Source organism: Salmo trutta, chromosome 3, assembly GCF_901001165.1.
Source record: "Salmo trutta chromosome 3, fSalTru1.1, whole genome shotgun sequence".
Taxonomy (NCBI): Eukaryota; Metazoa; Chordata; class Actinopteri; order Salmoniformes; family Salmonidae; genus Salmo; species Salmo trutta.
This window is the reverse complement of record NC_042959.1, coordinates 58,185,185-58,201,364: the sequence shown is the minus strand read 5'-3', so window position 1 is coordinate 58,201,364 and position 16,180 is coordinate 58,185,185. Positions and strand designations below refer to the sequence as shown.

Below are 16,180 nucleotides of genomic sequence, written 5' to 3'. Positions count from 1 at the left end.
TTTATTGTGGGACATTAAAACGTTTTTTTTCATGTTTATTGCATTACAGTAAAATACGCAGAAGGAGAACATTGTATTAATTTACGTTTTATAAATTTAATAGCATATCGATAGTACCAATTTGAAGCTTCCAAAATTAGACGGAAATGACATCACCACACACTCAGAGAGCTTTGTTTCTTCACAGAGTTTAATCGACCTTCTTCGAAGGAAGTGCAGCGCAGACAAGCGACTCCATAAGAAAGAAAAAAATAGAAAAAAAGAAGAGAAAAAAAACTCGGTGAATTTGTCAAATCTAAAAGATTGAACAGAGTTGCTGAACTGTACCGGGCTACGGGAATTCCGGGAAGGAAGCAAGCAAGCTCTGTCAGCACAGGTAAATACTCTTATTTGTCTTCATAATCATATCATTTATCTTCCAATTTGAGTGACTTGTACCCGACGAGTCTCTTCTCTGTCTGGACAGCCGGAAGTCTGTGCGAGATAGTTTTTTTTTCTTCTCTCACCGCTTCAGTTTTTTTTATCCGATTTTTTTTTGTGCTTTGCTTTTTCTATTTTCACAGGCATCGAAGAGCGCGAGAGTCCGATAACATTCCTCTCGTGATTTTATTAGAGCGTCTAGCTAACTGTAAACGCCTAGCAAGGCATTGAAATGCACTTGCAGCTAACAAATAGCAATCTAGACATCTTATCGGTGTTCGAATTATTGCTAGCTACATTGTGTCACCACCCATCACCAAATTAATTACTTTGAAGGGGAAAACCCATGTAATAGCGAGCTAGCACGGGTCCTCTTTCCCATGCAACCACAACAATGCACCTTTACAGTAGGCAGCTAAATTACCTAGTTAGCCTTTAGCAAGTCATATTATTGTCTAACCCGTAGCATAATTATTGTAATATATGTCCAAATATTTCAGCTATTTAACCAAATAAAGTACCAACATAGCTAACATTATTGTTTCATTAGCTAGCTAATGTATGTGAAGTGACATTTAAATGATTTAAGATTATTGTCGCCCAAAGGTGTCAGTCGGATGTGCAACAATGTACCTTAGCCAATTTTATTTCAATTGATGAGTGATTAGCTGTTTGGCCTAGTGGTGATATGGCGGTGTTACTCTTCCATTGCAGAAATTATGGAGGATTCCCATTTTAACTCTCAGTACTTCTGGTCCCCTGTGCCTGTACAAGGACAGGTACGTTTAATGAAACATTTCCGTTTAAAATGTTAAAGTATATTGCAAGTGACACCTTCGGATTATAGCAATTACTCTTTTTGGAATTTTTTTAACAAGGATTTCTTTCTCGCTGTCAGATTGAAAACGCCATGTTCCTGAAACAACTGAAGGACCAGGAGAAGAACACTTTGTTCCCCTCCTCTCATTACCAGACTACTGTGCTCACTGTCCCCAAGCAGGAGGGAGAGGGGCAGGGCCAAGGGGGTCACCTACACCCCCCTCACACCCAGAACATCACTGTGGTGCCTGTACCTTCCACTGGTATCATGACAGCAGGTGTGTGTCAACTGTTAGTGTAGAATTGATCACACTTTTGCATTGTATTTTTCCCATCTGTCTGTTTTGTATTATATTTTTATTTTCCTCTCTCTGCAGCGGGTTTGGTCATCACAACCCCTCAAGGCACGCAGCTGGTCTCTCCTGCCTCCTCCTCTCAGTCCTTCGTCTCTGGACATCCCACCACCACCATGATCGTCTCTACACTGCACGCTCCAGGTAACTCACACACACACGATTGTCTCCACCCTCCATTATCCTAACACTGAAAAATACACACTTCACTCACATACTGTCAGAGTCTCACACACATTTTTCACTTAGATAAGAAACAGGAAGGTGGAACCCCCCAGGTGGTCATCATGCCGACACCCTCGAAGCGAGGCAGGAAGAAGAAGTCGACACTAGGGAGGGCGGGGCCTGCTGGTGGCCACACCCTCTCCGCCGGAAATGAGGCGTTGATTCTGGCGCACTTGGCGTCGGGAGGGCAGGTGAGGCAGTTACCATAGTAACTCCAGAGTAACCAAAATAAAGCTATTCCCACTAAAATACTTCCAGACATTTCCAGACTAAGCTCAGGCTATTGAATTATAGACTAAGCAACAACAAAAAAGCTAATGTAGACTTTTACAACAGTGTGCCTTTTTAATATGATGAACGTGATTCTAATGTTTGTGACATTTGATAGGTGGTTATGTCTTCGCAGCATTATACAACTGACCCGTACGACCTCGCCAACGAAGACGAGAACCACAGCGGGAAAGACTGCAACAAGACCTACAGGTATGGACCTACGGCGTCACAGAAGGGCCAAAAAGCACCTGCTGTGCTGTGCATCCCCATAGGAATGTGAAGCTGTGGAATGCTTGCACACCCGTATGTCTGTATGTTGTAGATGATAGAGTCAGGGCAGAGAGGTTAGACACAGGCTGTGGATGAACACTAGGTGCTGCTGGGCACGGGCATTTCTCTCTTTCTCACACACAAACGACTCCACTGCATGCTGTGGCAGCGCACACACCCGCTTAAGTATTTCACTATGTGTTTGTACTTGCACTCTGAAACACAATGTGTGTTTTCTTTGCAGCATGGACACACACATTCTCTGCCTCCCTCATGCATCCGCCCCACACACACACGCGCATCCCTGCACACTTTGGACACGCACTCCTTTGCCTACTTCTGTCCTCTTTTTTTTCTTTCTTTCTATCTCTCCTTCATACAATGTTTCCCTACTTTTCAAGCTATCTCTGTTTGTCTTTCTATTTCTTGCTTCAGCAGAATCTGCTATTTTTCCTGCTGTTTTCACTGATTTCACCCTCTTTATCTCTTCCCACTCCCTGTCTCTTGTCTTCTTTTTTCACATCCCTCGTTCATTTCATCTGCTCCCTTGTTTTTATCTTTCTATCCTGTTGTCTTTTTCCTCTTGCTCTCTCCCTTTGTTTTCCCCACTTGCTGTCTCATGTTTCACCCCTCTTTTTTGCATTCTTCCTCTCCCTTGCGCATCTCTCATGTCTCTTTGTCCTTGCTTTTTGTATTTTCATCTCTCTGTTTCACCTGCTCCTGCCCTCATTTCCTTCATCCCTACCTCGTCTTCCCATTCTCCCGCTCGCCTTCCCCTCTTTCTCCCCCTCCCTGGTCTGTGTGTCTGTCTCTGTCCCGTAGGTGCCGGATGTGTGCGGTGACCTTCTTCAGTAAGTCAGACATGCAGATCCACTCCAAGTCTCACACAGAGGCCAAGCCCCACAAGTGTCCCCACTGCTCCAAGTCATTCGCCAACTCCAGCTACCTGGCCCAGCACATCCGCATCCACAGCGGGGCCAAGCCCTACACCTGCTCCTACTGCCAGAAGTCCTTTAGACAGCTCAGTCACTTACAGCAGCACACACGGTACTGCTCACAGCAGCTCCACCTGACCTGCTCTACCCTACAGGCTTTACCTAGCCTGCCCCTCTCCCCTCCCCTCTATTGGCTGCTAGCACTGTGTGTGTGGAGATGTCTGTGAAAAGGCAAGACGCAGGCCGTGTGTGTGTGAGCATGATTGTGTGTGATCTCTACTTCAAGTCCCTCTTTGTCTCTTCAGTCTGTCTGTTTGGTGTCCTTACTACTTCACTGCTGCTTCTCCCTTGCGCATGCACGCACACACACACACACACACACACTTACACACTTACACATGATACATTTGAAAATAATTTGGGTCAGAGAAACGTTGTGATTTTTTAGAAGTCAGGCACTGAGTAATAGAGGGTGTTTAAGTGTGATTCCTCCCCCCCCTATCAATCAAGGTTTAAAGAAAAGCAACACTGTTCTCCCCTCCTCCCTCTATCTTCTCTTCTTGCTTCCAGAAACCACACAGAGTCCAAGCCCCACAAGTGTCCCCACTGCACTAAGTCCTTTGCCAACTCCAGCTATCTGGCCCAGCACATCCGCATCCACACAGGGGTGAAACCGTACACCTGCTCTTTCTGTCAGAAGTCCTTCAGACAGCTCAGTCATCTACAGCAGCACAACAGGTAAGGGTGATGTCCTACATATCTGCCCCTTTCTCTGCGGGGGCCTTTCAATGGTATTTTATTTGGGGGCATCTCAATAGTCTTTTCTCTGTGGGGGGCATCTCAATAGTCTTTTCTCTGTGGGCGGCATCTCGATAGTCTACAGTGGCTTCCTCTCCATCTCCTTCATCTGTAATGGTGTGGATCACAGGATAGCTGAAAGGAGAATATGGCGGATCCATTTACATTTCTCCCCTCTTTTCTTCTTCTTACTGGTTGTGTTTTCCATGTTTCTGTAGGATCCACACAGGAGACAGGCCTTATAAGTGTGTTCATCCGGGCTGTGAGAAATCCTTCACACAACTCTCCAACCTACAGGTGACTACTATCCCTTTTCTTTGGTTTTTATTCCCAGTGGTGAAAGCTCAGTAACACTGACCCTTAGTAGTTACAGTCTTACAAATACCCATTTGAAGATGAGTCCTGAACGGTCCTGTTCTGTTCTGTTCCAGTCCCACAGACGGCAGCACAACAAGGACAAACCCTTCAAGTGCACCAACTGTAACCGTGGTTACACGGACGCGGCCAGTCTGGAAGTCCACCTGTCCACTCACACGGTCAAACACGCTAAGCTCTACTCCTGTGGCCTCTGCAACCGCACATACACCTCTGTAAGAGAAACACCACTTTTAAGGCACCCAGCATGTAGTAGTTGCAGACCTTTAACTTTCAACAGACATTTTCACAGGCTTCAGACAGTGTGCATGTCTGTGAATAATGTGTGTTTGTGCACACTTGTCAACTCTCGCTCTAACTCTCTGTATTTTATTCTCAGGAGACGTACCTGGTGAAACACATGCAGAAACACAACTCAGACCCGCTCACTGCAGCGGCGGTGGCTGCTGCACAGCACTCTCAGCAGAACCAACAGAACCAAAGCCATACCCAGAACCAGGGAGGTTCTCATGGCCAAGGCCGAGGAGAGGTCACCGATAATGGGGCAGACCGAGCCGGAGGACAAGGTGGAGGTCATGGACAAGGACAGAACCAGGGGCAAAACCAGGGTAGCTACTCTCAGGCAGAGACGGCATCCTGCCCCTTTGACCTGCACCAGTATAAGACAGTCGCTGCAGGGGACATCCAGTTCAAAACAGTCAGCGTGGCGGACCTAGCGACCCACAAGGACCTCTGTCTTACCGTGGCTACCTCCACCATTCAGGTGGAACACCTAAACTCATAGGGGTAGGAGGGAGGGGTGGTAGAGACTGAGAGAAACTGGAGGCCTATGGACAGACTGGATAAAAGCAATACAGAGGGGACATAGGAAGATGTGACTGTGCCTGAAAGGTGGGTAATGGAAGAGGAAGTTAAGAGATGTTCGAACAGAGATGAAGTCTGGAAATAGAGGACTTTGTAGTTTTTTTTGTACTCATTTATCACTTTTATTTCATTATGCCTATGTTTTTGTACTACTCTTTTATAATGGATGGCTAGTGTATACCGTTGGTAAAGGAGTGTTTCTCTGTCTGTCACTGCAATGTTGAGGAAGAGACAAAAATGACAGAACAATGAGTGAAGAAGAGAGAATTTTCTTTCTTTTTTTTATCCTCCTACTCCTCCCTACATACACAACTTTGATTATGGTCACGTCCGTGAAGTGTATAACTGAAACTGACAGATAACTGTTAAGGTAAATTTTTCTACTTTCCCACAGATACTATCAGGTTTTGATTACATCATCATTGTCATGATGGTTACTGTAATCTACCTTGTAAAATTTGCTCACAAATCTTTTTCACTGGAAAAAAAGGGAAGTAGGATCTGTTTTCCGTTTCTGGAAAGAAAAAAGTCCTGCAAAAGTATATATTGATATACATACCAGTGTATATGTGTGCGTGTTTAAAAAATAAATGTATAATCCATACTATATAACACTTTGATATTTAGCCTCAGTCCACAAGCCAATCATAGAGCCCTGTTTACCTCACATGACCCTTTAAGAACTGGGAAGTGAATGTGATCAGCTGGTACATGTTGTATGTAATCCTCATATTTATTTCTTTGTGACCTAAGAATATCATTGTTATCCAAATATATTCTGACTACTTCCACTACTGTTATACTAAAGTGTATGAGCCTTTACAAATAGACTGATACATATGGAAATAGTTTGTTTTCCCTTATCAAACAATAAACCTCACTGAAGTCCAACAATTTGCCTTTCTCTATCCCTGTAACACATTGTGCACTTGCAGTAATGATAAAGGTTAACTTTGAAGATAGCAGCACCTCACCCCTTCAAACAGGCTATGCATGATGCCATTGAATGTATTGTAGCGTCAGAGGTGTTAGTTTGAATGACACTGAATGTCACATTTGAATATGACAGCTGTATATGTAAAGCTGTATATGTAAATCCGCCCCAATGCATGTGGGGACTTTGCAAAGTTGACAGTGTTGATTGCCTATCTTGTAAAAGCTTGATTCATTGACCTGCTGTAGTGTGATGTACCATGCAAATAAGACCTGCATCACAACATTAGCGTGAGCAATGATAGTGGAATCGGCGGTTTACTGTGTGGACTGTACCATTCTTTAAATATTTTTTTCTATCCATATTAACTTGCCATGTCTTGTCAGACAATGATTCAAAGCATGACATTTACATTGTTTAAAAAATAAGTAAATATAAACTGTGTAATGACATGTATTACCATTGAATGTTTTTGTAACTTAGTCAACATTTTTTTCTGCAGTGCCGGATGGCGTCGGATGGGTAAAGTGTAGGAGTCGAGAAACTTCACGATAGTAAATAACGACGTTACTGTATTTCTGCCTTAGCTAACACAAACCCACACTACGAAACTGTAATTTTTCATTCAATCATGCCTCGGAAAAAGCCGTTCAGCACCAAACAGAAGAAGAAACAGATGCAAGTCAAACGGGAAAGAAAGAGAGGTAACGTGAGCTGCAATGACAGAAAGTGTGCGTGCCGAAAATGCTAACATTAGCTAGCATAGTTTTTCATTTTACTAACTTGTACGAGGAGAGTTGAGTAACTTGGCTAGTTAGCTCTGCTTTCAGGAACAATAACACTGTCATGTTACCCTATATATTTTGGACGAATTTGCTACAAATAAAGAATAGGGACGTCATTATTTTGCCATATTTGTGTATTTGGGTCTTTCTAGCAAACGTTAACTACCTTGCTTGCTAGCTAGTACCTTGCTTGCTAGCTAAGGAGGTGACGACGTTATAGAGCTAGCTATGTGTGTGACCTTATCGCTCAAATTGTATTGCTGGCGTCATTCATTGCCATTGGTGGAAAAGTATTGATGCACAGAAATCAGCATCACTGTACTACACTGGTATTGTTTTCACTTTGTGTAAGCTCTACTGCGCAGACTCGCTATCAAATGATGTAGGAAAGCTAGCTTTCTCAAATTGAGGGAATAACGAAAGGTGTTGGAGATCACAAACCTACACTACAGCTAGCAATGAAAATAGATTTATTATGAAAACGCCCACTGTCAATTTATTACATAGGGTTAGTATTGAGACGATTACCACATTTATAGATGGCTATGTGTTATGTAATGTAGATAGCATATATTGTATGTAAATGCATGTACACTCGATTCTAAAGTAGAACGTTGTGGAATGTGGTCTTTGTTTGGTACCAAGTGCTGACATAGAGGGTAGTTTTCATTCTGTCCACTGTATGTTTGTGTCCCAAATAGCACCCTATCACCTATATATCGTGCCCAACAAAAGGTTGTGCACTATATAGGGAATAGGGTGCAATTTGGGAAGGGTTCAATGTAAGCCTCTGACTATGATGACCTCTCCTCCTCAGGTGAGCCAGGCTCAGGGCCCAGCAGCCGTAATGCCAGTGTGGAGCGGGGGATGGACAGGGAGAGGCAGTCGGACACCTCAGATAGTGAAACCACAGATGTCAGGAGGATAAACCAGCAGCCTGGCATCAGGGAGGGCAGATACGACCCCAATAGGTGAGTTACCAATACATTAGCATAGGTAATATTTAGCTCTGGTCCAGGGGATTACACGCGGCTTACTGATGCAGACGCTGAGCAAGCCACACGTAACACCCTGGACCAAAGCTAAGGTAATACATCAAATGCAATGAAACCAAACACAAAGACAGGTGTATTGTTATTGCTGGGCTTGAACAGAAGCCTGCAGACTGTATGGACCAGGATTGGTGACCACTGATAGCTAGGCTCATAAGGCTCTCACCAGCTGAGTGGGTTTCTGTTTTGTCAGATATCATCAACAATACCTTTTGGGAAAACATGTCATGATTGCTGTATGAACTGATGGCTGGAACAGTGGGAATTCCCTGGAACAAACTGAAGGGTTAATGGAAAAATATTAATTAGAGCAATGTCTGGGTCTGTAGATATTAAAAGTAAGAGGCCGAAAGAGACTAAGTAAAAAAATGAGAACACGTTACTGTAGGAATCCTGAACCATGAGCAAACAACTTTCAGACAGAGGTCAATGGTAAATTACAGAAACTGCTGTTGTCAGAACAAACAACCATGTCACACACACCTGATGTTCATGACTCTGCACACAAATGGTTTTGTGTCCTTCACACACTCACCCTGCCCAATTCCCCCCTCTACACACAGCTATACTCATCTCTCTGTCCATTCAGGTTCCGTCTGCACTTTGAGAAGGAGAGCAGAGAGGAGGTGGAGAGGAGGAAGAAGCTTGCCAGAGAGAAGGTTCTGGACCAGATGTTAGACAAAGACCTGGAGGTTGACATCAACGACATCTACCCCACAGAGAAAGGTCAGAGCTCCTTGACCCTGAGCCTCACAACAATCTCTTAATGCTGTTAAATAAAGGTTCTGTCTCAAATGGCACCCTATCCTTATTTAGTACACTCATTTTGACCTAAGCTATATGTGCTCTGGTCAAAGTAGTACACTATAGGGTGTGATTTGGTACATAACCTGTACCCTGAGCCTCTCAATGCTGTTAAATAAAGACCCGCTCTAGTGGGAATTTTGACATGGTCTTTTCACTTTGTGTCACTGCTTGACGTATCTGTGCCACTGACCTCCAATCTCAGGTCTTGAGTTTCCGCGGCGACCTCCGTGGAACTATGGGATGAATCGTGAGGAGCTGCTGAAGAAAGAAGAGAAGTCATACCGGGAATATCTGAACGACCTGCACTCCAGAAACCCACCTGGATCCCTCAGCCATTTTGAGCACAATCTGGAGGTGAGGAAACAATATATTCAGAACCCTTTATACACCCTTTATAAATGCTCTTCAGGGCGGTGGTAGCCTTGAGGTTAGTGACCGGCTAGTTACGGGGGGGGCTGTATTGTGTCAGCAGAAAGGTCCATTTTGATGGATAAACAAGGAGCTATTAATTCTACAATATTCTATAAACTTGAATGACTCCTTTAAAAACCACCTCTTTCTCTGACACTGAGCAAAACCTATGGTAGGTAAAACCTAAATACTCTTCATATAACTTTACTCTTTATACCTTTCCTTTCTCCCACTCTCTCTTTCTCTCCCCCTCTATCTCTCCCCCTCTCTTTTTATCAGACGTGGAGACAGTTGTGGAGAGTGTTGGAGATGTCTGATGTGATCCTGCTCATCGTGGACATCAGGCATCCGGTGGGTAATCTCTTTTAAACTCCTACTGTCATTATCTGCTACTAGTCATGTACCATAGTATCATTATCAACTTACTACTGTCACCATGATAATGTAATTAATAGTCACTATGATGGCAGGTAGCCTAGTGGTTAGAGCGTTGGGCCAGTAACCGAAAGGTTGCTAGATCGAATCCCCGAGCTGACAAGTTAAAAATCTGTCGTTCTGCCCCTGAACAAGGCAGTTGACCCACTGTTCCCCGGTAGGCCGTCATTGTAAATAAGAATTTGTTCTTAACTGACTTGCCTAGTTAAATAAAGGTGAAATATAATAAATAAAAATGATGGTTTCATTATCCTTTGAACCATATGGTGAAATGCATACATAGAGTATCCACCAGGTGGAGCCACAGACAGGGTAAGTTATAGGTGGTCAGTACCATGTATAACTTGACTATGTTCATGACTATGTTGCTATGGGCCCTGGTCAAAAGTAGCGCACTATATAGGGAATAGGTTGCCATTTGGTACTCCGTCTATAAGTCGTTTGCCAGACCGAGCATGCATGTCTTAATGAATCTGTTCCTGGTGTGTCCCTCCCATGCAGGTGCTGCAGTTTCCCCCAGCGCTGTACCACTACATCACTGGGGAGCTGCAGAAGCAGGTGGTGGTGGTGCTGAACAAAGCTGACCTGTGTCCCCCTCCGCTGGTGCTGGCCTGGACACACTACCTCCAGACACAGTTCCCCCACCTCCACTGTGTCTGCTTCACATCACACCCCGGCCAGCCATACAGCACAGGTGGGTGGGAGTGAGGGTGGTTGTGCTGAAGCGAAAGGGATACACAGGGCGAGGGACAATGATGAGAGCTGATTGGAGCTGTTGAACTGTGTACTTGATCACCAGGATAACCTATTGCACTGTCTGTATCTGTCTCTGTGACTCTAGTGCTTCAGAAGAAGAGGATGAGAAAAAAGGGTACATGTGGATGGGGACATGCGGGGGGCCCCACCCACATCCTGAAGGCGTGTCAGGAAATCACAGCAGGAAAAGGTGAAAGGGACCCAACCACCTGGGTGGCATAGTACCTTTTTCACACATGTATTGCTAACCATGTAAGTCTGTAATGACTTAATGCTTTGGCCAGGTACTTTCCATAGCATATCTAATTACTGTTGAATGAAGGATTTGTGTGTGTGGATCTGTGGGTGCAGGGTTGTAAGGGTATATCATAGAACCAACACTGAATGGAAGTCGTCTTAAAATAGGCTAAAGACAAGTACTGCTTCTCAACTCACCACTTTTTTCCAGAAGTGTACAGAATGATTGGGAGTGTTCACCATTGTTAACCCCCCCCCGCAGTGGACTTGTCGAGCTGGGAGAAGAAGATCCAGAGAGATGCGGTTGCTATGGGATCAGAGGGGGAGCAGTCAGAGGAGGGGGTGGACTCTGTGCTAGTGGAGCACCAGAGTGATGTTGCCATGGAGATGAGCAGCCCCTCCCAGGAGCTGTATAAAGATGGCGTGCTCACGCTGGGCTGTATAGGTGAGCGGCCATGTTGGAAGCTTGCTTTCCTACTTCCCAATCAGTAATCTGTCGTCACTGATTAGTAACTTGATAAATGAATTTATGCTAGTGTACCTCAAGGCTTTGTTCCCCCACCAACCCCCTCTGGCATTCAGAAATGTCTACTACAAAGGGAATATGAATATACGTCTCTCCCTCCCTCCCTAGGCTTCCCTAACGTGGGGAAGTCATCAGTATTGAACAGTCTGGTAGGTAGGAAGGTGGTGAGTGTGTCTCGAACCCCCGGCCACACCAAATACTTCCAGACCTACTACCTCACACCCACTGTCAAACTGTGTGACTGCCCTGGACTGGTCTTCCCTTCACTAGTCAACAAACAACTACAGGTAACTGAGAGGAGGGAGTGAGTAGGGTGTAAGTGTGTATGTTTGTGTGTGTACTATGTCCTCTCATTTCCTCAGAATCCCAGGTCAAATCACTTTTTGGTGACAGCCTGTGGAGGAAATGTCTTGGAGAATAGAAGAATAACTGATTTTCCCTCTGGCCATTTGAAGGCTGTCTTTGGAGTAGAATCATAATCCGTACCACTTTTAAGTCTCAACTACTGCGGAGAGAATCATTACCCATCATCCCCTTTCAAACTTTTTTTCTCAGTTTCTTTCCTTCTATCTTTCTCATCATGCTTTACTCTATCCAAACACTTTTCCTCCATTCTTTTGTATCTACGCCTCTTCCTCCATCTCCCCCTCACCCTCCCTCCTCTTATCTGCCCCTTTCTCCCTAGATCCTAGCTGGTATCTACCCAGTGTCTCAGCTGCAGGAGCCCTACAGTTCTGTAGGTTATCTGTGTGAGCGGACCCCCTTCCTGTCGGTGCTCAAGCTCCGGCACCCCAGCGTGGAGGGCCCACAGCATGCACCCAAGGGGGGGGAGAAGGAGAGGGAGCAGGGGCCCGAGCACAGCTGGACAGCCTGGGACGTGTGTGAGGGTAAGGACCACCTCCAGTCTGGCTCTAGAACCTCTGGTCTGGTTCTAAACTGTTGAAACACACCCTCTTGTCTGGATGTCAGGGAGACATTTGGGAAATTCTCAGGAACAGTTGAAATTATAATACAATAAAAAAAAAAAAAAAAAAATTGTTATCTCCCTACCCCTCTTTCTCGTTCTCTCTCTTCTCTCTCTTTCTCCTTGTCTGTCTCACAGCCTGGGCAGAGAGGAGGGGTTATAAGACAGCGAAGGCAGCTCGTAACGACGTGTATCGGGCAGCTAACAGTCTGCTGCGGCTGGCCGTCGATGGTAGGCTGTGTCTGTGCCTCAGACCTCCTGCATACAACGATCAGAGAGGTCAGTACACAGGTCATACAACGATCAGAGGGGTCAGTACACAGGTTGTACAACGATCAGAGAGGTCAGTACACAGGTCGTACAACGATCAGAGAGGTCAGTACACAGGTCGTACAACGATCAGAGAGGTCCGTACACAGGTCATATAACTATCAGAGAGGTCAGTACACAGGTCGTACAACGATCAGAGGTCAGTACACAGGTCATACAACTATCAGAGAGGTCAGTACACAGGTCATACAACGATCAGAGAGGTCAGTACACAGGTCATACAACGATCAGAGAGGTCAGTACACAGGTCATACAACGATCAGAGAGGTCAGTACACAGGTCATACGACGATCAGAGAGTTCAGTACACAGGTCATACAACGATCAGAGAGGTCAGTACACAGGTCATATAACTATCAGAGAGGTCAGTACACAGGTCATGACAACCAGTGAGGCATCAGGCATATCACTACTGTACAGACAATAGAGACTCATATTTAAAAGGGAAGATAGACTGACACGAATGTCGGCCGTGAACAGTGGGCACGCAAGGGAAGGTCAAATCCCAGCAGGTGATCTGTTGTGCACGACTGATGTTCATGTTGATCTGGTTTCCGTCCTTTAAACTGTTGACTGGGGCTTTGTACAAAAAACATGAAGAAAAGTGTTTATTTGATTGCTTGATTTATTGATTAATTATTCAACCAATGGATTTGCGCTATACAGAGCAGTGGGAGTCCCACCCAGACCTGGCAGAGATCATCGCTCTACAGGGGCGGAAGGAAGAGGGGGCAGGAGAGAGGGATGAGGAGGAGGAGGGGGAGTCCAGCTCTGAGCCGGAGGAGGAAAGGGATAGGGATGCTGATGATGATGATGAGGATGGTGATGATGAAGATGAAGGGTTTGGACACCCAGCAGTGAAAGAGAGGAAGGGGCCAACCAGCCTCACAGTCAACATGTTCGATGTCCTCCGGGAAAACGAGTGCGAGTGAGGGAGAAAGAATGAATTAAAAAAACAAAGTGCTTGATCTCTCCCTCCACTCACTGCACCTTCATTCCATTTTCTTTTCCTTGACTTGCATTTCTTTTACATTCTGACTCTTCTTTCCTCTATTCTGTCTCCCCGCCCCTTCCCCCTCCCAGAGGTTACTAAAAGCACTCTGATATTGTATAAAACATTTTCATTTCTCCATGCTGTGCCTCTGCTCTGCTTGTACACCCATGCAGCTGTACTTAGACTGCGTTTAGACAGGTAGCCCAATTCGGATCTTTGTTCCACGAATTGTTCTTTTGACTAATCACATCCTATCTTTATCACAGCTGATTGGTCAAAAGGCCAATTAGTGAAGGAAAGATCAGAATTGGGCTGCCTGTCTAAACTATTGTAGGATTACGTTTGGTTTGTTTTGTTTTTATCATTTTCCTGAATGTAGGATTTTACTTTTATTATTTCCCTTAAAGCTGGTAGGGGCATTGTGGTGTATTAATCATTGATTGGTTTTCAATCTGTTAATTGATAAGTGGCCTCACAGCTGAGATGCCAAAGGTCATTAGACCCTAGAAATGTAATGGCTTGAACTGACAGGGTTATGGATTCCACCTCATGTTGAAGGTCACAGTATAAATGGGGATTAGACAGTGATGATGATGTCATCCACATGGGACTTCCATTTGGCTGCCAGTGCAGATTTATGACATCACTGTCTAATCCTGGTTGGTTTCACTGTGTACAACAGTATGATAGTACTTCGGTAGAGTCGCGATGGGGGGATGTGGAATTCAGCATTCCATGCTGCTTTCAGTGGTAATAATCATTGTCAAACCCATTTATATGATTCTACCCAATTCAGTGTTCTATTTTAAGGTCCACTAGGGGCAGTGTTTGTCAATCCTGTTGCAGCCACTCACGTGCAGCACTGTATCATTCAAAGCTGACTGACTGACTTGATAAAGATAGTTTGGCCACTGCGGTTTCAACCAAAAAGCACTCTGATGTTCTGAGATGGTATCACATGGTTCCATAGCAGCCAATATTGACCAATACAATAACGGTCCTGTTATTGATCCTAAATTATACCAGCTACGCAAACCAGCTGAGTAGCTAGAATTTAGAACGAGAGTCTAAATACTGGAAGAATGGAACAACATTAATATTGGTCAAACTTCCATCTCTATCTCTCTATGGCTCTGTTCTAATGTTACAGTCTGTCAGGGCTGGATTATAGTGTGCTGTTGCCTACTGTTGTACCTCATTGTTCCTGTTCTACTGTATTACATGTCACTCTGAGGGAACACTACTGCACAGTGCTGTGTTACCATGTAACAACATGCACTGTTCTGCTCTATACCAATGGCACACCAATAAATATACACACTAGGGCCATAGGTTTTTCCTGTCTGTGTGACTGATCAGGAAAAACTCCGGGCCGTAGTGTGTCTAAGCAACAACTAGGGACCCAGCAGAGTTTTTCCTACCCACGTGACCAGGAAAAACTCCTGTCCCTAATACACACCACTCTGGTTTCCGATATGGAGATAGATGTGTTAATGCTCTTTGTTTGAATGATTAAAACAGACTTGTACTCGAGTGTTTTGGATTGTGTATTTGCTGCATTCTTTATTTCATTCCTGGTATGCTCAAATGACAATGAACTGGACTGCTCTCTGCAATAAAGATAATCCATGGAACAAGGTCTGTCTGTCTTTTAACGACAGGCTCTTTCTTCACACAGGATTTACTTTAGCAATCCTATAAGCGGCAATTTGGGATTGATATATACATTTTTTGACTTTTAAATAAATTATTTATAGTCATTGATTCTTCATAAATATGTATAAATGCCTAATGAGCTTATTTCAATTGTTTTACCCCATCCCTCAGCTGTCAATCAAAAAAGTGGCGGGATGCTTTGTTGCTACCGAGGACATGATTTTTCAGATTTCCCATTTAAGATACTGGCACACAAAATAAGTACACTAGGATACCACCTTTTCAACAAGTCAGCTCGTAAAACTTCTGCTCTGCTAGAGCTGCCCCGGTCAACTGTAAGTGCTGTTATTATGAAGTGGAAACCTCTAGGGGCAACAATGGCTCAGCTGCGAAGTGGTGGGCCACAAGCTCACAGAATGGGACCGCAGAGTGCTGAAGCGTGTAGCATGTAAAAATCATCTGTCCTCGGTAGCAACACTCACTACCGAGTTCCAAACTGCCTCTGCACAATAACTGTTCGTCAGGAGCTTCATGAAATGGGTTTCCATGGCCGAGCAGCCGCACACAAGCCTAAGATTACCATGAGTAATGGCAAGCGTCGGCTGGAGTGGTGTAAAGCTTGCTCACATTGGACTCTGGAGCAGTGGAAACGCGATCTCTGGAGTGATGAATCACGCTTCACCATCTGGAAGTTTGACGGACAAATCTGGGTTTGGCGGATGCCAGGAAAACGCTACCTGCCCCAATGCATAGTGCCAACTGTAAAGTTTGATGGAGGAGGAATAATGGTCTGGGGCTGATTTAATGATAAATCTTAATGCTACAGTATACAATGACATTCTAGACGATTCTGTGCTTCCAACTTTGTGGCAACAGTTTGGGGAAGGCCCTTTCCTGTTCAGCATAACAATGCCCCTGTGCACAAAGCGAGGTCCAAACAGAAATGGATTGTCAAGATCGGT

The 16,180-nt window shown here is 44.7% G+C and overlaps 2 protein-coding genes across 6 annotated transcripts; both read left to right on the top strand.

The window, feature by feature from the left end:
• Nucleotides 1–156: 156 nt before the first annotated feature.
• Nucleotides 157–6,223, top strand: LOC115180882 (zinc finger protein 384). 5 transcript variants are annotated; one of them, XM_029743032.1, is made up of 11 exons: nucleotides 157–376; nucleotides 1,135–1,199; nucleotides 1,319–1,517; nucleotides 1,617–1,736; nucleotides 1,842–2,008; nucleotides 2,206–2,300; nucleotides 3,183–3,407; nucleotides 3,866–4,033; nucleotides 4,312–4,390; nucleotides 4,525–4,683; nucleotides 4,848–6,223. In XM_029743032.1, the coding sequence occupies exons 2-11, from the start codon at nucleotides 1,140–1,142 to the stop codon at nucleotides 5,250–5,252; spliced, it is 1,677 nt and encodes a 558-aa protein (XP_029598892.1). In that variant the 5' UTR covers nucleotides 157–376; nucleotides 1,135–1,139; the 3' UTR covers nucleotides 5,253–6,223. The 5 variants fall into 5 exon arrangements, with proteins under 5 accessions (XP_029598892.1, XP_029598902.1, XP_029598886.1 ...); XM_029743042.1 differs by lacking the exon at nucleotides 157–376 and adding an exon at nucleotides 527–827 and having other exon boundaries at nucleotides 2,224–2,300; XM_029743026.1 differs by lacking the exon at nucleotides 157–376 and adding an exon at nucleotides 527–827.
• Nucleotides 6,224–6,321: 98 nt separating this feature from the next.
• Nucleotides 6,322–15,196, top strand: LOC115180871 (guanine nucleotide-binding protein-like 1). The gene is made up of 12 exons (XM_029743017.1): nucleotides 6,322–6,970; nucleotides 7,869–8,022; nucleotides 8,693–8,829; nucleotides 9,113–9,264; nucleotides 9,601–9,672; nucleotides 10,258–10,450; nucleotides 10,598–10,702; nucleotides 11,012–11,194; nucleotides 11,384–11,562; nucleotides 11,961–12,162; nucleotides 12,378–12,518; nucleotides 13,235–15,196. The coding sequence occupies exons 1-12, from the start codon at nucleotides 6,898–6,900 to the stop codon at nucleotides 13,498–13,500; spliced, it is 1,857 nt and encodes a 618-aa protein (XP_029598877.1). The 5' UTR covers nucleotides 6,322–6,897; the 3' UTR covers nucleotides 13,501–15,196.
• Nucleotides 15,197–16,180: the final 984 nt, after the last annotated feature.

Coding starts and splice junctions, on each gene's coding strand:
- LOC115180882 (XM_029743026.1), top strand. Junction 1,737..1,841: donor CTCTACACTGCACGCTCCAG/GTAACTCACACA, acceptor TTTTTCACTTAG/ATAAGAAACAGGAAGGTGGA. Junction 4,391..4,524: donor CACAACTCTCCAACCTACAG/GTGACTACTATC, acceptor GTTCTGTTCCAG/TCCCACAGACGGCAGCACAA.
- LOC115180871 (XM_029743017.1), top strand. CDS start 6,898: ATGCCTCGGAAAAAGCCGTTCAGCACCAAACAGAAGAAGAAACAGATG. Junction 8,023..8,692: donor GGCAGATACGACCCCAATAG/GTGAGTTACCAA, acceptor CTGTCCATTCAG/GTTCCGTCTGCACTTTGAGA. Junction 8,830..9,112: donor CATCTACCCCACAGAGAAAG/GTCAGAGCTCCT, acceptor CTCCAATCTCAG/GTCTTGAGTTTCCGCGGCGA.